Genomic DNA, 22351 nt, shown 5'->3' with positions numbered 1-22351 from the left:
CAAAATCCCTGATGGAGTTATGTACTCTTGCCTATAACTGGCCATGGTGATGGTAAACAAGTGTTGAAAGTTTCAAAGCTTTATCTCAAAAGACTTTGTCAAAATGTGGACTGGTACGAAAAACTTAACCAAGGTGTGACGCCGACGCCGTGGTGAGTAGGATAGCTCTACTTATTCTTCGAATAGTCGAGCTAAAAACGGCACAAATTAACTTTGTATGTATTTATTGTTATTTCCAAAATTACGAAGATATTAGCATAAACACATTTTTTATCACTCATCATATACCTTTGAAAAGAATACACAAACTTTATCGAAAAACATCATACTAAAGGTTCATTGATGAAAACAAAATAACATTGGCCAGCTGTATGGGTCTCTATGACTAGCTTAATATTGTTCAAAATTACCAGTAAGGGACTGAAATAGGGCAACTATTACCTTAACACAGAAATGCTACAAACCTTGACCAACCAAAACATCACTTTTACTGTTCCTGCGATTTTGATAGGGTTGGGTATCATGGCTTACATTCGTACCTCAGTTAAACATGATATTATGGTCTGTATCACGAAATGTACGAACAGTACCATGCTGTTTTTAGAAATAAGTCTATAAATATTTATCTTATTTTAACAGGGATTTAGCCTTTTACAGCAAAAATATATCTTACCCTGTCTTTGATAAAAATGACATAAATTTAGCAAAATTTATTTCTTCAACAATAAATAAAGCCCTTGTACACTGTTTATTCCAGAGTTTCTTACAAGAATGTTAGAAAGTACATATTTCCTTAACACTGTCACAGTGATAATAACCAAAAATACCAGCATACATGCTTCACAATGTGCTGCATACCAGAATCAACCAACACTGGTAAAATCAGTGAAAATCACACATACAAATTGAAGTTACGGTACAACTGAACTTGCCTATGCAGCTAAAAACTGAAGCACACTTTAAGGGAAAAAACGCCTATCCTTGTACCTTATGAGGTTTTGTGGTTCAGATCAAAACGGAATTCGGACACTTTTAATGACAACCTTAACTGTACATAACCTTAACTGTGCTTACAACTTCCGGTACTGTGCTTACAACTTCCGGTACTGTGCTTACAACTTCCGGTATACTACAAGTAAAAGTGTCATGATGGCTTTTCTTTATCTGGAATGTACCAGTACAGGATAATGAAAATAAGTAATAGAATGATTTAATATCAGAATCACGTCAAATCGACTGGGACAATGGCACTGGGTAAAGAAACTAGCACAATTCCTGAGGATAAAACTTATAAAAAAAGACATGCATTTCTCAGATCACAAGTTGGAACACAAAGTAAGAGAAAAAAAAAGGGAAGGAGGCTCACATTCATAAAAATTCTGATAGATTTCAAAAATGCAATTTTGTCTATTTGCTTCAACCTTCGGAGTATGTAATGCTGACTAAAGCATGCAACATTTTCTATGTGCTCCAAGATATAACAGTAGATGAACATATAAAAAAAATAGAAAAATTAAAATATAAAATTCAAAGGGTTTCCTTTGACAAACCATATCATTTAACTTTCACTTTCTAGTATTTATTTTACTTATCTGTTGCATGCTTGAACACCAAAGTCTTCTTTAGTTTTATGAGAAAAAATTACAGTGCAAACAGTTTTTTGGAAATTTTGGTCAGATGAAAATATATGATATTACAAAGCTCAAGAGAGGAGGATCCATGCTATATCAGTATATTAATACTAAATTTCAATAAATTTGTTTTTTGTTTTCTTAGGTTTAAAGTAACACCCATACAAGTGAGGTCATATAATTATATTTCCAGCTTCTGATGGTGGAGGAAGAACTAAAATGCCCCTCTGTACATTATTTCATCACAGGCAGGCACCCGGGTAGAACCACAGACCTTCTGTAAACCAACTGAATGGCTTCCTCAAAGCAAGGTTTCAAACCAAGAATGGCAAGTGATTCAACGAGCAACCTTAACCAATCGCCTTTGTAGGCCCCAAATAGCAATGAAAGTATTTAATAAAATTGAAAATTGTTCCTTCAAATAAAAAAAAAATCTGCGATATATATCCATTACTGAATTATGTTTCCACAGTCAATAGCAACTATAAGAACAACACTAAGTCTTCACTAAAAGGGACATGTTTCCAGATCAAAATCAAAATTTCTAAAACTGACAGCAGGAAGATATTAGATATCGGAAATGATAAACCAATACTGTTTACCGGTAAACAGATATTTTATCATTTTATAATATATCCAACTTCAACATTGTGACAAATACTTTCAAGTTTCTTCTACATATTCTATTGACTAAAACAGTATTGTTGTAGAACAAAAAATATACAAAAATTCATGGAATCACTTCAGAATTTCTTTCTATTGCAATTATTAACTAAGTAAATCCTTTTCTAAATTTAGAAATAATTTACATAAATTTGGAGTCATGCAGCTTTAAAAATCTAGAAATAAATTTCCAGTCCAAGTTTTACTCTCATTTATCTTTTAAATGGGCTGATTAAACTATATTTTTGTTACAAGACAATCTATGACTAGAAAACAGCATTGTGATAAACATTATCAAGCAACCAGAATTTCCTATATATTTGTATATCAAAATACACTTTCATTTCATTTTTCAAGAAAACAAAAATCAGAGGTAAGAAAACTATGGACTTGCATGTTTCAGTCAAGGATATTCAGCTTCTCTCATCGAACCTCTTGATTAAACAGAAACAAATAAATGTGGTTGTTACCCCAAATGTCCAAAATTTGTAATTTTCCTGAACAATAAACCTTTCCTATCTTCTCTAGTCAAAAGCAATTTTAAATTGGTCTCCAGTCAACACTATTTAGATTTATAATCGCCATTTTGTATAGTCAGAGCAAACTGAGGTTTTGCTGTATGTAAAAGTCAGGTTAATAAGCAAAAATCCAAAAAAAAATCCGCTAACATATCTGGACATAGATTTAGTAACATAAGGTTTTTGTGGTTATAGAACACACCCCTAAAATTCAAAAATTAGCTTCAACACCACAGCAACATTTTATATAGTATTACTTATTCATATAAAGAAAGGTTTTGACATATCAAATATATTCATTAGTTAGCACTTATACATTTATCTCCTTTTTTATGGAGAGAAATACTACTAATCACAGAATAAAAATTGTTCTATACTCAATCAATCAATCACCCAATCAATAAAATGACCAAATGATCAATCAATTAACCAACCATAAATTGGATAGATCAATCAATTAATCAAAAACATCTAAGCACATGAAACACAGTCACAATGCATCTGTTTGTATCAAAATTGTTTGATTGAGTAAAAGTATTCAAGTTCACAGTTCTGATGAATTATTCTGACACGATGTCATCCTGGGTCTCGGAACTTTTGATTTCACCGTGTCTGCCTTTGACTTGGCATACTCCTTGGCTTTATCCTTTATTGATCCTGCGGCAACTTTACTGTCACTGTTGGTCTCTGGTACAAAAAGTTTGTTCAAGACAAATTCAAAACCACTCACAGCCTTTGCAGCATTTTTTCTGAAGCGTTGTATGCCAAATGAAGATATAACACTTGAAAATCCATATACACCGGAATTTACCCAAGCTTGGCGAGTACATAATGTTGTTTCTGCATTCTCTGGGTGCTGCGTGTAAATACATTTCTCATCAATGCTCTGTAACAAAATAAGTTTGTATATCACCATATAACAGCCAACATTCAGAACTTTTGAACATATAAATGTAAACTCAATACTGAAAAGCAGTATTTTCTACTTCCTTGTATTTTTAGTCTTGAGATAACTGACCTTGACCTTTGTCAAACTGGTCCCAAAAGTAAGAGGGCTTAATTAAGTTACTACAAATAAATTAATCATATAAATTTTAACACCGCTGGTCAAAGCATTCTCTGACTATTGAACGGAAACCACTTTTACTCTCAAGCATCACTACAAACTTGACCTTCTACCCATTGAATCAAAAACCTATTGAGGTCATCTACATATCGCTACTAATCATCCTAAAAAATCTGGTAACTGTAGGTCAAAGCATTCTCTAGATACTGATTAGAAACCAAATTATAAAACAATATGCCCACTTAAGTCTGTTTTGAAGAGCAGAATACAAATTATCTTGTACTATGAAAGATACTGCAGGATCCAACTTTGCAACTTTTCTATCATAACACTAGAAAAACTCCCACAGTAAGTCTTACCATGATTTTTTGGAGTCCAATATTTCTTGTGTATGTAACAAATGTTTTATTTTTAAGATCGACAACAGATTCCTCAACCACATATACATGTCTTTGTAGACCGTGCACAAACCGTTCTCCCCATTTTGGCAAACTGTTGGTCTTGCTGATAAGCCTTTTCGTAATCAACAGGTTCCCTACTACCTGACGTTCTATCACGTCCTCAGACAACACATGTTTACTGAAAATAAACCAAGAAATTTGTTATCAGTACAAGGGGCACAACTCTTATAAAACCTTGGGGGTAAATCTCATTGAATTAACAACCTTGCGGCTCTAATTTTAAATGAACATGCAAAGCTTTCCAACTGAATGATGTCCCGCTCCCTGGCAGGGCTTTAGACAAGTGAACAATATAATTATGCATTGTGTGATATAGAAAAGCTCTAAATTAGGAATTAACTCGGCGAAAACTTGTGACAGGTATAAAGCTTTGTACTTCGTTTCATTGTGGTATATATAAAAGTGTACATTTTTAATTAGATATACATTGTATATCCTCTCTGATTCCCTAAAACACTAAAATTTGTTTTTAACTTTGAAGTTTTTCTGCACACCTAAGTCCTTGGATAAAAATATCATTATTCACTGATAAGGGTTTATTTTCTGTGATAACTATTATTATTATTCTAAAGTCACAAAAATCCCCATTCTGAAGCCCTGGAACAAATTCTCTAATGAGATAAGCTAGGGTACTGACAAACAATTCAGACTACTTAATCTACTATACTTATTCCCTGAATCAAAACATAAAAGAAGAGACAATTCAATCAAAAGTGTGCAGGTATTCTATTATTATTATAATTATTTTACCTCAAATATTTCTTAATATTATTAAGTAAAATTCACTAAAGTTGTTTACAAACAAAGGTTGTTTTACCTATAATCGAAAGTTAAGATAAATACTGCAAGTACCCATGCTCGTTTTTGAAAATTAAATCAAAGTTTAAATTAATAACACCATAAAATCCTATACTTTAATATTAATAATAAATTTACAAATTGACAATTTTCATTGAAATATTTCAACACTGAAAATCTCATTGAGATAAGCCTCTTGAAAATTTAAAACAAGAGCTCATAGAACACGAAATGACCCCTCCCGTGATGCATTCAATAATTGCACAAGGAACAGAAATCATTTGGTCATTGTGCACTGGATGTTTGACATGCTGACCTCAGATCAATAATATGGGTTATTTACCAGTCGAAACTGACCTCCGTATCAAATGTGATCTTAGACCAAAGCATTCTCTAGTTACCTCCATATCAAATGTGATCTTACACCAAAGCATTCTCTAGTTACATGTATTTGGCAAAGAAAGTTCTACTGTTCTGGGTCAATGTGACCTTGACCTTTAACCTACTGATCTCAAAACCAATTGGGGTCATCTGCTGGTCATGACCAACTTCAATGTGACAACGAGCCATTAGAAAGGTATTTATGAGCATTTTGACCAGTCAGGGGTGTAACTGTTTTAAGTTATGTAGCCTATTTCAGTTACTTTTTCAAGCATTTTATAACCTGTATTAGTTATACAAGAGGGCCATGATGATCCTGGATCACTCACCTGAGTAATATGAGCTACATGTTTCAAATGTCAAACTGATGACTTTTCGAAATTTTTTAGAAAATTTTCCGATGTACAATCAAGTAACCCCTGGGGCGGGGCCAATTTTACCCCGGGGGTCATGATTTGAATGAAGTTTGTAGATATCTACTCGGCAATGTTACATATCAAATATCTAAGATCTAAGCCTTCTTGTTTATTTTTAGCAAATTTAAGAAGATTTCCCTATGTACAATCAAGTAACCCCTGGGCCTGGGTCAATTAGACCCTGGGGGGTAAAGATTGTTCCGGGTCACTGTGACCTTGACCTTTCACATACGGACCTCAAAATCAATAGGGGTCATCTGCCTCCCTATCAAGTTTCATGATCCTAGGTCCAAGTATTTTTGAGTTATCATCCGGAAACCATTTAACTGTTCCATGTCACTGTGACCTTGACCTACATATCTCAAAATTAATAGGGCTCATCTACTGGTCATGTCCAACCTCCCTATCAACTTTCATGATCTTAGGCCCAAGTGGTCTTGGGTTATCATCTAGAAACCGTTTTTAACTGTTCCTGCTCAGTGACCTTGACCTTTGACCAACTGACCTTAAATCAATAGGGGTAATCTGCTGGTCATGATTAACCTCCCTATCAACTTTCATGATCCTAGGCCCAAGCACTTGAGATATCATCTGGAAACCGTTTTGTCTAACGACCGACGACATCTGCAAAACAATATACCCCGCCTTCTTCGAAGAGGGGGCATAAAAATCAAGCCAGTGACCAGCTTCTTGAAATCAAAAAGTATATCATAGCAAGTAGACTTTCATCAAACTTTGCATTTTGTTAAATCAAGCATTATGCTACTAAATAGGACACCAAAACATTCAACATGTGCTTTTTTAAAAAACTACTCCCACCCCTAACAAAAACAACTTGACAAAATGGTCTTGCATGTTTCTTGCCAAAATGTTCTAGCAGAGATATCTTACTGCTATATTTCATAAACAATTAAGCACCTGATTTTTTAGCAATCTGAAAGCAAATATCACTTTTCCCAACACAATGAAAAAAATTACTGCCAGAAGATGACAAACCTCTGCGGGTTAGGGTATCTTTGCCAAAATGCTGCCACAACTTGGTCCCAGGTGAATGTGAAGGTAGCGTCGCCTGTGAAGAACTTCATTGTTGCTCACTGAAACAAGAAACAAAGGTATATTTTGTTGGGTCACACTGTATACAATTTAGGCCATATGGCAACTTTTCCAGCTTACAGTAGAGGATCAATCATGGTCTGACATCTGGGTAGAATTACCAACTTAGTATCTATAAGGCAGCAGGATGGCTTCCTCGCAATTCATCACTTCATTCAAGGTTTTGAACCCACATCTTTGAGGGGCAAGTGTTTTCAATTCAGCAACCTTCACTTACTTCACCTACTTGGCCACAGAGGCTCAAACAAAAAATTATCAACAATTACTGTGTTTTTTCTCAAGCCAATTTTCTGCCAAAGTTCAGCCCCTTTATCACTTTATTAAAAATAGTCACAAAGTTCTTTTTGTTCAACTAAATACTAAACTTAACATCAACATTTCAGTAAACTTCAAAGGGAAATAAATATTAAAATATGGCAAGTTTCACTTTGTCTGCATAAAATTTAAAAATCCTTGAAAGACCTGCTAACAGAATAAAGTATATGCATCAACTCAATCTGACTAAAGTACTTGATCTTCTAAACGAAGATCTGAGAACAACCCCAGGGTTTTTTCTAGCTAGTTTGGGAACATAGCCTATACCCCCAAAATTGGGAATTTTGACACGTAAATGTTCCAAATTGGGAGATATTTAGTCCCATAGGATATAGTAAGGATGTGTTTAAGCACATTCTCATACACTTGATTCACATTGTACAACGTCTTTAACATACTTCCATTACAAAATTGTCAATAACTTGGTCAATGTTTGTGCAGTTTTGATGAAATTTTTTTCAGGATGTTTGCACTCATTTTGGGAAAAAAACATACTTTTTTGCACTGGGAATATAGCCGAATAAAGGCTATAAAAACGGCCGAAAAAAAACCCTGAACCAATTCACATTTATCTTCTGTATATTTTGGATTTCCAGTATTGCTATTTTTATTTTATCCAATCAGACGACTTGTTCGAATGTCAAAGAGTAAGAAAAATGTGCAGCCATTCCAGGGCTCGAACCCGTGACCCCTCGCTTACGAAGCAAGTAGCCTACTGACTGAGCTAGCCTTGTAAATTATTTCGAAAGAGGAATCTAAAATGTTTCATTTATATAAGATGTTAAATTTGTACTGAAATTTGTAACATGATAATTGTAAAGCACTGTTTCAAAAACTTATGTCAAACATTTTGTTAATTATGGAACGCCATTACTGCATTGTATTGTTATGTATAAATCTATATGGCAAGTCTAGTACTGTGTATGTAATATATTATTGTAATTTGTAATTGTGTGCCAGTCTATAGCACATCTACTTAATGTCCGTTGTAGTGTACGGCATTAGATATTATATGGATGCCAACTATCATATAACGTTTGATTTATATTGAATTTTGTTAATTTGTAGTTGTAAATAATGGCTGCAGTTTATCATTTCCATTACTATAATGTTTCATCATATACTTTTCATATTTTTTTTCATACTTTAACTTTAGTCTTTTAAGTAAGTAATCTTTGTAATAATGGAAGTAATAAGTGACGTATTTTAATCATGTGACGTTTGAACTTAGTAGCACATATGTTTTGTATAAGTAGCACGTATTATTTATGGTGATATTCCCAGCGCAGAGCTTACGTCCCATGGTTGTGCCGTAAACCGCAAAGACGATGATTTTTGTTATCCTCTGAAGTCAGCTCAGGGATGCAATCACCTACCACCATAGGGAGCCAACACGGAATCAACGTATTCACGGTTTAAAGGGACTGAATTTAGAAGCTACGTTTTGTTTGTGCTACTTAAAGTTCACAATTAAATTAAAGAACTGTGTCACGTCAGATTAGAATGGAATTATAAGAACTTTTGTATCTAGAGATACTGAACTTTCTTTTTTTTTCTTTCTTATAATCAGTTTTTTTTTCTTTTCATATCTATTCATTGTTAATAATCATCTTATGTAAATAAATTTGTAAATATTGTAAAGGGTGTTGATTTGTTCTGATGGTTACTGTCGCCGGTACGGCCTTTCCTGTCACAGTTTTGTTGTTTTTTGTTTTTTTAAATGTCATAAGTATGTTATCATTACACACCACTGTTTACTCTGCAAATCGTCCTGACGACAATTGGAATTGGAATAACAAACTTCAATTTTCTTCGTATGTTGGTCAATGTCAATGGATAACTCAAGCATTTTGCTCACCCCCTTGCGACCTCGAGCGAGCGGTGTTTTACTGTATATACACACTGATTTAGTCAGTCGAGGACAGCTTTGATTTTCATATGACCATAGGTGAAAAATAACACAAGAAAACATTTATTTTAAAATGTATATCAGCATGGCTGTCTCATAGTCTGCAAGCAAGTAAAAGATTGAAATGAAAATTTATGCAATAATTTAAGTCAAAATTTGTTCAAAAGTTGTAGACTGCACCAGCGTCTGTTAATTAAAGGTCATGTGACACAATGCTACCATTTCCAGTATACTTTTTAACATGTATTAGTATTTACAGGCCCATAGCCACTAATAAATTTTGCTATTTTTGTTCATTTTTCATTTTTCTGGAACCTAGGGCAAAGTTTTCTATTTAATTAATTGCAGACTAAACCTCTAAGAGCTAGGCAGAAATACAGGAGCTATTCACCCACTGCTCTTACTTATGCATTCATGGCAGTAAAAGACGATAAAGTATCAGTTAGGCGTGCTTCAGTCACATATAATGTGCCTATGCTGACACTTAGGGACAGGGTTCTGGGTAAGGTAGATCCAGAGACTTTTCGTTCTGGACCACAGCCATTATCTGGAGGAAGAATCAATTTTTGTTGACCATATTAAAGCTATGTCTGTTCTTGGGTATGGTTACACAGGCAAAGAAATTACGGTTATGGCCTCTGACTATGCAGTGCATTTGGGCATGAGGACAAAAGATAACCCTGTCACTGAGAACTGGTACAAGAAACTGAAGTCACGGTAGCCTGAGTTGAAAATGGTCTCTGACACCAATACTAAGAGCCCTTGCTAAGGAACAAGCACAGTCAGCATCAGAGGAAGTTGTCTATCAATACTTTAGCAACCTTGAGCAAGTGCTTACCCGTCATGATCTACACCGTCCCCCAAAAGTTCTTTCAGTGGGTGAGTCGGTACCAGCAATAACTTCAGCATGTTCCTCTATAACTACTTTGCTTGGGTGCGGCAATGTATTGGGCACACAAATTGCGCCATATTGTATTTTTAAAGGCCAGCTTATGTATGATGAGCTTCTTGCTGGATCAAGTCCTGGCGCATCTGGTACAATCACAGAGTCTGGATGGTCGAATACACAGGTGCTCCTCAAATACCTTGATGAGCATTTCCTGAAGTTTGTGCAAAGATCTAGTCCTGACCAGCCTGTTCTCCGGATACTTGATGGACACAGATCCCATGTGAATGTAACTGTTCTTGACTGGGCGAAACAGCACAATGTCGTTTTATTTATTCTACCAGCCCATACGAGTCACATTCTGCAGCCCCTAGATGTCGGCTGCTTTGGCCCCTTGCAAAAGATTTACAATTTGAGTGTCACTGATTTCTGTGTGCCTCACCAGAATCCCTAATCACATATTATAATGTATGTCAGCTGGCCTACACAGCATATACATCTGCCTTATCCCCAAACAATCTTCGGGCAAGTTTCATGAAGACTGGTATTTTTCCTTTTGACTGTCAGCAAGTATCTGCAAATCAGACAGTACCATCACATGCTTACCAGCCACTTACATGACAGACAGAAACAGGCCCTACATCTTTTTTAGAACCAATGAATCAACTCATTGAGCAGAAGCAGAAACTTGAGTGTGCAAAAACACCAAAGCAAACATTAAGCTCTGTTGTATCTGGCAGATGCATCACTGAACCAGTTGTTGAAGCTGAGGTAAGAGAATATTGTGAGCAGCACCCCAAAAACGGTAACTTCAGAAACAAATAAACTGAAAAACACTGTCAAAAAGCAGGGTTGGCAACCCCCCCACCCCCAGATTTTAAGCATATTGCCCAGCCCAGTGGGTAATACTGGGAAAACCTGGGTTTTACTGGGCAATAGTGGGAAATACTGGGCAATATATTTCAGTTCATACTTCAATACATATTTCAACACTTGACTCGTTTATATAATAGTTGACTTACAACCCTGTATTATAGTGATAGCAGTGACACCTGCATGCCTTATGCTATATCTATAAAAATCTATTGAATAGACAATTATTATGATGATAATTGAGCAATTATGAACAAGATTAGGGGATTAAAGTTAGAAGTGTTCTATTTTTGCTTTTGCTTTTTATTTCTACTTGCTATTTAAATCTGACATTATGTTATTGATATTTTTTATCATATAGTATCACTTTTTTCTTATTTAAAGTGTCTTCTTGATTTGATCACTTCCCCTTCAGAAATTACCACTCCCGTATGAACTTTTCAATTATGTGTATGTATTTGTTCACATGTATTTACACCATGTGAACTGTGACTCTGAATAAAAGTATTGACTTGACTTGACTATAAAAATCTATTGAATAGACAATTATTATGATGATAATTGAGCAATTATTGAACAAGATTAGGGGATTAAAGTTAGAAGTGTGAACAACTTAAATCTGGCCATTTTACTCATGAAAATCCACTTTCCAATTTTAAATAGATCACAATGTTGATGAATTTCTATCCTATTACCATGAAACTTACGGACCCTGTGTGGAATTGTTTTAATGTCACTGAGGATGATTAAAAAAAGATTGCAAAATGTAAAGATTGTGGCACTGTGGTTAGTACCAAAATTGAGACTGAAAGCTCATAGACTTGTTGCAGTGTGTAGGTTTTAGATCAGCCTTAGACCACTCTGTAGGGTACTGTAGCCAAAAGCCTTCTAGATATGCTGGCATCTCCTGTCAAAAGAAAGGTTGTTTTCAAATTTTGGTATTATTCAGACAAAAACTCGGAAACAGGCTTGGGATTGAAAAGACTATAAAACTTGTGTTCAGTTACAGGATGCTTTGTGATAAAGAAGAACTAGACTGTTAGACTATCATATGTTAAGCAAAATCTAGTTGTGACCTAGAGAGATCATTCTATATTGTGATCATTGACAGTGTGCAGTATATATACATGTGTCATTTATAAATTCATATATCTGTAACTACAAAATTAATGTTGAAGGGTGTTTACTTTCACATAAAAAATATTTTGTTGGGTAAATAAATGGTACCTTTGTTAATACAAGAGCACCGCCTTGCGGGTGCTGACGCTCATCTGATTTTTTTTGTGTAATAGAAATATTGTCCTACCCATGATTTTCTAAGTCTAAAAAGGGCCATCATTCTTGCAAAAAGCAGGATAGAGTTATGTTTCTTGATGTTCAGTGTCCACTTATGATGGTGAAAAACTGTGCAAGTTTTAAAGCAATAGCTTTGATAGTTTATGAGAAAAGTTGACTTAAACATAATACTCAACCAAGAAAATGATTTTCTAAGTCCAAAAGGGGCAATAATTATTGCAAAAAGCAGGATGGAGTCATGTTGCTTGCTGTACAGGGTCAGTTTATGATGGTCAACAAGTGTTGCAAGTTTCAAAGCAATAGCTTTGATAGTTTAAGAGAAAAAGTTGACCTAAACATAAAACGTAACCAAGAAATCTGATATTTTCTAAGTCCAAAAGGGGCCATAAATCTTGCAAAAAGCAGGATGGAGTTATGTTTCTTGCTGTACAGGGTCAACTTATGATGGTGAACAAGTGTTGCAAGTTTTAAAGCAATAGCTTTGATAGTTTAGGATAAAAGCTGACCTAAACATAAAACTTAACCAAGAAAACTGATTTTCTAAGTCCAAAAGGGGCAATCAATCTTGCAAAAAGCAAGATGGAGTTATGTTTCTTGATGTACAGGGTCTGCTTATGATGGTGAACAAGTATTCCAAGTTTCAAAGCAATAGCTTTGATAGTTTAGGAGAAAAGTTGACCTAAACATAAAACTTAACCAAGAAATCTGATATTTTCTAAGTACAAAAGGGGCCATAAATCTTGCAAAAAGCAAGATGGAGTTATGTTTCTTGCTATACAGGGTCAGCTTATGATGGTGAACAAGTATTCCAAGTTTCAAAGCAATAGCTTTGATAGTTTAGGAGAAAAGCTGACCTAAACATAAAACTTAATCAGGCAACGCCGACGCCGACGATGACAACCGCTCAAGTGATGACAATAACTCATCATTTTTTTTCAAAAAATCAGATGAGCTAAAAACTGTTCTGTCAGCTACCTATCACTTCACCAATGGTTTCAAAGTAAGTAAAACTTAATGTAAGAATTAGCTCACATTTTACAACATAGAAACTCAATTGTTTTTGTAAACAAGAGGACCATGATGGTCCTGAATCGTTCACCTGTCCCCACATGACCCAGTTTTGAACTGAGTATGACGCCGTCTTTTCTATTATTTGACATAGTGACCTAGTTTTTGAGCTCATGCTTGAACTTGACCTAGATATCATCAAGGTGAACATTTTCACCAATTTTCATGAAAAATATCGCCTCTAGAGAGGTCACAAGGTTTTTTTATTTTTATACTTTCTTACCTATCTTTGACCGCATGTGACCCAGTTTCAAACTTAACCTAGATCATCAAGGTTAACATTCTGACCAATTTTCATGAAAGATCCATTGAAAAATATGGCCTCTAGAGAGGTCACAAGGTTTTTCTACTTTCAGACCTAATGACCTAGTTTTTTATGGCAGTTGAACCAGTTTCAAACTTGACCTAGATATCATCAAGATGAACATTCAGACCAACTTTCATACAGATCCCATGAAAAATATGGCCTAAAGAGAGGTCACGTTTTTTTATCATTTGACCTACTGACCTAGTTTTTGACAGCACGTGACCCAGTTTCGAATTTGACCTAGATATCATCAAGATGAACATTCAGACCCACTTTCATAAAGATCCCATGAAAAATATGACCTCTAGAGTGGTCACAAGGTTTTCTTATTATTTGATCTACTGACCTAGTTTTTGAAGGCACATGACCCAGCTTCAAACCTGACCTAGATATCATCAAGGTGAACATTCTGACCAATTTTCATGACCAATTTTCATGAAAATCCATTGAAAAGTATGGCCTTTAGAGAGGTCACAAGGTTTTTCTATTTTTAGACCTACTGACCTAGTTTTTTAACGCAGTTGAACCAGTTTCGAACTTGACCTAGATATCATCAAGATGAACATTCAGACCAACTTTCATACAGATCCCATGAAAAATATGGCATACAGAGAAGTCACAAGGTTTTTTTTATCATTTGACCTACTGACCTAGTTTTTGATAGCATGTGAACCTGACCTAGATATCATCAAGTTGAACATTCTGACTAACTTTCATGAAGATCCATTGAAAAGTATGGCCTTTAGAGAGGTCACAAGGTTTTTCTATTTTTAGACCTACTGACCTAGTTTTGGACCGCACGTGACCCAGTTTGGAACTTGACCTAGATATCATCAAGATGATCATTCAGACCAACTTCCATAAAGATCCGATGAAAAATGTGACCTCTAGAGTGGTCACAATCAAAAGTTTACTGACGGACAGACGCACGGACGACGGATGCTGCGTGATCACAAAAGCTCACCTTGTCACTTTGTGACATGTGAGCTAAAAAAAGGAGAAAAACTTCTTATTGTCCAGTATTGCCCACTTCATTAATTTTTAGGAGTATTGCCTAACACGGGAAAACCCGGGTTTTCCCGGGCGGGCAGTTGCCAACCCTGTCAAAAGCAACCAAAGGCTAAGAAAATTGCACCACCTGTTGAAGAACCTCAGCCTGGACCTTCAAAAACAACAGTCAATGATCATTCTGATTCTTCTTCAGAGTTGGATGATGAAATTGCAGACTCAGAAAAGTTATTTGTCTGCCTCAGGTTTGAACCAGAGCAACTGAAAAACTGCTTGTCTCTAATTTTTGTAAAGTTGGCAAAATGTGACTTTGATTCATGTGACCATTGGACACATTTGGTATACTGTTGTAAACAGAGGGTAGTCAGTTGCAAGGAGAGGTTTGAGTGTCCTTGTCACCACCCATTAACAGAGGAATAAATAAACTGAGTAGTATACAGATACAAATTGTAAATACATTCTTAGTTTATTGGAACTTGTTTTGCGTTAATAGTTTCTGTGTTGGAACTTGACTGTTGAACTTTTCTGTAATTTAGAGGTACTTGACCCAGTTCACGAAAATAGAACGCATTTTCAAGATGGCAGTGGCTAGAGAACCGGAATCAGTTCCCTAGACAGTGAACTTATTCGTCTGGAACCGGTTCTCTAGCCGAAGTACCATGCATAGGCTAGGGAACCGGAGTTTTATTTCTATGCATAAAGCTGTCGAAGTTCACTTTGTTTCTTTTGATAAGTATAAAAAATTCGTGCATATTATTTTCTCAATTTTACCATTTCAGCAAGCCATGCCCTTTCACTTATCTGTGTTAACTGTGTTTCCAGAAGTGTACTCGCCGCATACTGTCCTCCATATTGGAATGATAAAATGAACTAGTACAAATGAATGCGGAAATCGTCGGCATTGGAGCAAGCCGAAATAAACATGTAATGATGCAAATACAAATCAATGTTATTTTATACTTAAATAATTTAAACATAGTACATGTTTAAAGCAAATAACATGAAAAACGGGAAAGTAGTTTTCATGCATTCATTCGTACAAGTTTTTATTATTCCAATATGGCGGACACGGTATACAGCAAGTACACTTTTGGAGACAGTAAACGCAGATAAATGCAAGGAAGTGTCTAGTCGTCCGGTAACCGGACGACTAGTATTTCCCCTGGCGATTTTCTAGTCGTCCGGTAATCGATTTCTCAGTGAATAAGCAGTGTTCTGGTTTAATTTAACCTGTAATTTATTTAAGATATCAATACCTATCTGCAAACAGAAATTTATTTCAATACATACCAAAGTGTATTTTTAATCTTCTCGAGAAATTTACTGCCTTTTTAGCCGATAAAACGGAAGTTTACAAAAATCAATAATTATGAAACGTACATCTTGAAAATTGCTAATGAAGCTCGAAAAGTTTGGTAAAAACATACTTTGTGTGTTTTGTGCTGTGAGGTAGAATGGTACACAAATTTACAAAAATAAAGTAAAAACAAAGTATGACATTATCAGTGTTTTTTTATTGAATTAGTCAGACTTCCAAATTCGTCTCTTAAAACGCAATTTAAACTTAAAATGCAAAATTAAACCAGAACACTGCTTGTGAAATCGATTACCGGACGACTAGAAAATCCCCAGTGGAAATGCTAGTCGTCTGGTTACTGGACGACTAGAATGCAGGCTTGGCGTCTGGTGACCGGACGACTAGACACTTCCTAAATGCAAGGGCATGGTAAGATTTATTAAGATAATATTATGCATTACACTTACAGTGATTTTTTTTGCGCCGATTTGACTCCGAAATTCGGCGTCTTCCCAATTGACAACAAGAGGACCATGATGGTCCTGAATCGCTCACCTCTTCCCACATGATCAAGTTTTGAGTATGACGTCGTTTTTTCTATTATTTGACATAATGACCTAGTTTTTGAGCTCATGTGACCCAGTTTTGAACTTGAACTAGATATTATCAAGATAAAAATTCTGACCAATTTTCATGAAGATCCATTGAAAAATATGGTCTTTAGAGAGGTCACAAGGTTTTTCTATTATTTGACCTATTGACCTAGTTTTTTAAGGCACGTGACCCAGTTACAAACCTGACCTAGATATCATCAAGGTGAACATTCTGACCAATTTTCATGAAGATCCATTCAAGGGTATGGCCTCTAGAGAGGTCACAAGGTTTTTCTATTTCAAGACCTACTGACCTAGGTTTTGATCGCAGTTGACCCAGTTTCAAACTTGACCTAGATATCATCAAGATATACATTCAGACCAACTTTCATACAGATCCCATGAAAAATTTGGCCTCTAGAGAGGTCACAACGTTTTTTCATTATTTGACCTACTGACCTACTTTTTGACGGCATGTGACCCACTTTCGAACTTGACCTAGATATCATCAAGATGAACATTCTGACCAATTTTTATGGAGATCCATTCACAAGTATGGCCTCTAGAGAGGTCACAAGGTTCTTCTATTTTTAGACCTACTGACCTAGTTTTTGAATGCACATGACCCTGTTTCGAACTTGACCTAGATATCATCAAGATGAACATTCAGACCAACTTTCATGAAGATCCATTGAAAAATATGGCCTTTAGAGAGGTCACAAGGTTTTTCTATTATTTGACCTACTGACCTAGTTTTTGAGGCACGTGACCCAGTTTCAAACTTGACCTAGATATCACCAAGATGAACATTCAGACCAACTTTCATACAGATCCCATGGAAAATATGGCCTCTAGAGAGGTCACAAGGTTTTTCTATCATTTGACCTACTGACCTAGTTTTTGATGGCACGTGACCCACTTTCGAACTTGATTTAGATATCATCAAGGTGAACATTCTGACCAATTTTCATGAAGATTTCATGAAATATATGGCCTCTAGAGAGGTCACAAGGTTTTTCTATTTTTAGACCTACTGACCTAGTTTTTGACCGCACGTGACCGTTTCGAACTTGACCTAGATATCATCAAGATGAACATTCAGACCAACTTTCATACAGATCCCATGAAAAATATGGCCTTTAGAGAGGTCACAAGGTTTTTCTATTATTTGACCTACTGACCTAGTTTTTGATGGCACGTGACCCAGTTTCGAACTTGACCTAGATAGAATAAATTATCCTAATTTTTCCATTTTTCACACATTTGCGCGTAAATCAGGGGCCAAAAGGGCATTATTTCACTCGTGGAATGAATTTTACATAAAATAGGACACGTTTCATGCTAATACTCGCATGTTTTCGAGTTGTTTACTTAAAAACGAAAGTAGGTGTTTATTCTGTGGACCGCTTTCTGAAATGTGGCAATATGAGGGTACCTGATTTCAGTTGACTTGCATTTCACTGCATACTATTCAACACCCCTTTTTCTTTTCGTTTTCTTGAAGCAAATGTATGGATATCTTGTGGAAAATAGGTCTACGACGGAGTGAAAATCTAGAAACTGTAACAAAATTGGTCTGAAGTAGCTGAATTTTATATGAAACAAAGAACAAATTCTTTTATTGGTATATAGCCTATAAGAGCTGAAATAAGACTTTTCTCGAAACACATCACAATTAGTCTTCATAGTCATAAATCGATTGTATATGTTATAAATTGATGTTTTCAATGCAAAATAATCATTAAATTTGAAAAAATTTGAATTTTGACCATATTTTGAGTAGATGCGACTATTTCTGTAGCAATTTCTGCAATGGAAAGTCCAATATTTTCTCTCCAGAATGTGTGAAAATGCACAAAATGCGTCCATTTGAGTCATATTCATGACGGAATGAATGATATTTCAGAATCAAAGTGAAAAATAATGCATACAGGTGAAACTTTTACCAAAATTTACAATGAAGTGACCACAGAGCCTAAATTTAGCCCAGAAAATGGGTAGGGGGTGGCCTCACTTAAATGTCTATATTTCTCTAAAATCTACAATTTTCACAATGAAACTTGTTAACATGTTCGGTATTACATCTTTCTTGAAAATAGAGATGAAAATCAGTGTTCACGAAAGACCCTGAAAATTCACAGGACAGTCGGTCTGGTAAACATGATTTTTTTACAGGACCGGATAATATTTTACCAGACCGAATTCTTTTTAATAAATTTGATATCTGATCTTTAAAACTGGTATTTATATATAGTCTATATAGACAGCATTACACAAATTACATCCTTTAAGTTTATTTCCACTTATTAATTGAAACAGATTTCAGACATTAAGTTTTCAGGCTATAAAAAAAATCCCTGTACTTGGATTCAGTGTTGTTATATTTTCTGGTCCTTTGGGACCATGGAGTCCATTCAACATATGTGTAGTAGATCTAGAGTCCCGCTTAACCGTTGCTAGGGGGCGTGAGAGATGTTGCACGTTTCATTACCTCTCGCGAACAGACTCAGTCAAAACGAGTCAGTTGTTATTCTTCTTGGTTACATTCTTTGCTTCCAAAGGATCTTTTAGTAATTTTACAGATTTTATTCATATTCATTTGCTATATCATCGCTGTTTTTTTCCCCACAAGTCTATTGTTTGCACCGAGGCACGTTGATGTTGACATATAAAGAGAAAGATGACCTCCGAATTTCTGGAAATTCCCGTCTGGTTCCCGCGTACATAAATCGAGTACCATCCACGATTAGTACGCATCCAATGATAACGCGCGTTCTTAGAATTGTCGTGACGTCGTGAGGGGTTTCCACTGTTTCTATTTTAAGTACCAATGAAACAAGCGCTTACTAAAATATAGTTTGACATCAATTTCTCGGGATTCCATTTTACAATTTAATGATGAAAGTCGAACTTTCGCGAAATCGTGGAGGACTTTCTTCTTATTTTATCATATTGACCTGCAATTTTTATCGGACACTCAGTCTTGTGAACTTGATATATCATGCCGGACCGAATCAAAATTTACCGGAAATGTTCGACGGCTTTCGCGACCTCTGGAAAATGTTATGAAATTTGATAAAAAGATATGTCTTATAGGTTATAATGCAGTAATTCGGTCCAAAATGTGCTTCCGTGGTGTAGTCGAAAGAAGTCCCTAATAAATAGATCCTAATTTTTCCATTTATCGCGCATTTGCGCATAAATCGAGGGCCAAATGGGCATTATTTCACTCGTGGAATGAATTTTACATAAAATAGGTCACGATTCATGCTAATACTCGCATGTTTTCGAGTAGTTTATTTGAAAACGAAAGTAGGTGTTTATTCTGCGGACCGCTTTCTGAAATGCGGCAATATGAGTGTACCTGACTTCAGTTGACTTGCATTTCACTGCATACTATTCAACACCCCTTTTTCTTTTCGTTTTCTTGAAGCAAATGCATGGATATCTTGTGGAAAATAGGTCTACGACGGAGTGAAAATCTAGAAGCTGTAACAAAATTGGTCTGAAGTAGCTGAATTTTATATGAAACAAAGAACAAATTCTTTTATTGGTAAATAGCCTGAATATTAGGCTAACTATCACGATTTTCGGACGGTCAACGCTACCCCACCCACTTCCATACACGTCAAATTATGTTTTTGTTAAAGGTTATCTCTCCCGATCAAAAATATTTAGCATACTTTACGTTAATAGCCAGCAGCAAGTCTGAGGCGTCAAACGGTTTAGGAACAATGCATGAATCTTCTGTTTTTTACGTATTTTGCTTCAGTTTCTGCTACGTGCGGCAAGCTACAATTTACACCTATGAAAAAGACCGAACTATTCCAAATAATTGCAGTTCGTCTTTTTTTCCGTTACTCCGTAACATACCGGCACACATCCAGGAGACATAAGGCTAGAGACTACCAATTGTTTTCCCATAGACTTGCATCATAACCTTATGGCGTGTACGGCCTTTTATACACCGAAACATGTATATCCTGTTTTCTCATATTCTCGGGGGCCTAAGGGGTTGTTTTTATTCCCAGTAACAGATTAACCATTTCATAAACATCATTTGGGTGTTATTTTGTAGAAAATTCACTTGTCTTTCAGATGGAGTCATAAAATGTTACAGAAATTATCCCATTTAATTATTTTGTAACTGTATTTGATACCACCCTCACCTGCAGAAATGGACCAAGAGTTTCTCGTATTCCCGTGGGTTTAGATTTGACTTTTCATCACAAATAAGTTGTAGAATTTAAAACATTAAAATTACCATTGTGTAATAAAAAGATATATTCTGTAGTAAATACATCAAGAAATATGACAATTAATTGCATAATCAATAATTTATGGCAAATTTGCTAACACCACCAGAAAAAAATAAGGATTTAAGGCAAAAAACGAGAATATGAGAAACCCTGAGAATACGAGAAACAGGGATATCTAATTACAAGTTTTACAAGAACTATCTTACAGTCTAGTGCAAAAAGTATTGGTTAAAAAATGGCGGCCATCTTGGATTTTTGTATTTTGTATAGCTTAAACAATTTTGTGACTATACTATGCCTGATGCAACTGGAGTAGAGCATAAACTGACAAGAGATAACTCTGAGAAGGATTTGGGAGTATTGTTTACTAGTAAACTGAACTTCGAGCAACATATAAGCAGTTTAGTGAATAAAGGGAATAAAATACTTGGTCTTATGAAAAGGTAATTTACGTACATGGATAAATCATTGTTTTTGACATTGTATAAGGCATTAGTTCGCTCCCATATTGATTATGGTAACCTAGTGTATTATCCAGTTACGAAAAAATGTAAACAGCTGGTTGAAAATCTACAAAGACGGGCAACAGCACTAGTTCCTGAAATTAGACATATTTCTTATTGTGAGAGATTAAAGGAATTAAATCTTCCTTCTTTAGACTATCGTAGAAATAGATTTGATATGATCCAGGTATTTAAAATAATACACAAGATAGATGATGTAAACATGAACACTTTCTTCAGTTTTGCTGGAAAAGCGGTACATACAGAGGTCATAATTTGAAACTCTACAAACCAAAAGCCAAAAAATCATTACGGTTAAACTCGTTTGGACATCGCACATAACAGTATGGAATAACTTACCAGAATTAGTCAACAGTGACACTGTAACTTCATTCAAATCAAAACTGGATAAATACATGTATTGAATATCTAAACGATACGATGTTTCTTAAGTATATTAGGCTAAAGGGCTACAGAGTGTCCCCAGAAGACAAAAGGTATGTTTTAGTGCTATATAAAAACACAAAACAAATTAATATTAGTGAAAAACTTACTTGAATACTTTGTTAAATGTCCCTTTAATTTGATGACATTCAAAATTCGCCTTGGAATACTGTCATAGAGATACTGGAATGGCTGACCAAATAGCAAAAATATTGTTGTACAAATCTTCATAAGAATGAATCATATATTGTCTGTCACATAATTTTCGTTTGATATATAGCCACACATTTTCAATAACGTTGAGATCGGGTGACTGTGCTGGCCAAGACATATTTTTTTTATTGTTTCTTGCTATATATTGTTGGGTAACCCTTGAACGATGGACCGGGGCATTGTCATCTTGAAATAAATAGGAACCATTTGGGAAATGCCTTGCAATTACTGGCCATATATTGTCTTCAAGAATGTTAATGTACTTTTCAGAATTGATATTGCCATTTACTTTTTTCAGAGTTCCAACACCAGACCAGCAAATGCACCCCCACA

The 22351-nt window shown here is 35.3% G+C and overlaps 1 protein-coding gene across 3 annotated transcripts; it reads right to left on the bottom strand.

Annotated features, from left to right (window-relative positions):
• Positions 1-207: 207 nt before the first annotated feature.
• Positions 208-20441, bottom strand: LOC123546864 (PRELI domain-containing protein 1, mitochondrial-like). 3 transcript variants are annotated; one of them, XM_045333481.2, is made up of 5 exons: positions 20283-20419; positions 11825-11937; positions 6931-7028; positions 4238-4457; positions 208-3698 (listed from the first exon to the last, which is right to left on the bottom strand). In XM_045333481.2, the coding sequence occupies exons 3-5, from the start codon at positions 7017-7019 to the stop codon at positions 3357-3359; spliced, it is 651 nt and encodes a 216-aa protein (XP_045189416.2). In that variant the 5' UTR covers positions 7020-7028; positions 11825-11937; positions 20283-20419; the 3' UTR covers positions 208-3356. The 3 variants fall into 3 exon arrangements, with proteins under 3 accessions (XP_045189416.2, XP_045189415.2, XP_045189414.2); XM_045333480.2 differs by lacking the exon at positions 11825-11937 and having other exon boundaries at positions 20288-20441; XM_045333479.2 differs by lacking the exon at positions 11825-11937 and having other exon boundaries at positions 20283-20439.
• Positions 20442-22351: the final 1910 nt, after the last annotated feature.

This window comes from Mercenaria mercenaria, chromosome 9, assembly GCF_021730395.1.
Source record: "Mercenaria mercenaria strain notata chromosome 9, MADL_Memer_1, whole genome shotgun sequence".
In the NCBI taxonomy this organism is placed as follows: Eukaryota; Metazoa; Mollusca; class Bivalvia; order Venerida; family Veneridae; genus Mercenaria; species Mercenaria mercenaria.
The sequence above is the reverse complement of the archived record's forward strand: the minus strand, read 5'-3'. Positions and strand labels throughout refer to the sequence as shown.

What these genes read in the sequence shown, in the direction of transcription:
- LOC123546864 (XM_045333480.2), bottom strand. Translation starts at nt 7,019, where the DNA reads ATGAAGTTCTTCACAGGCGACGCTACCTTCACATTCACCTGGGACCAA. An exon ending in AGATACCCTAACCCGCAGAG is followed by an intron (nt 4,458 to 6,930) that starts GTTTGTCATCTT and finishes GTTTATTTTCAG; the next exon opens with TAAACATGTGTTGTCTGAGG. An exon ending in TTGGACTCCAAAAAATCATG is followed by an intron (nt 3,699 to 4,237) that starts GTAAGACTTACT and finishes ATTTTGTTACAG; the next exon opens with AGCATTGATGAGAAATGTAT.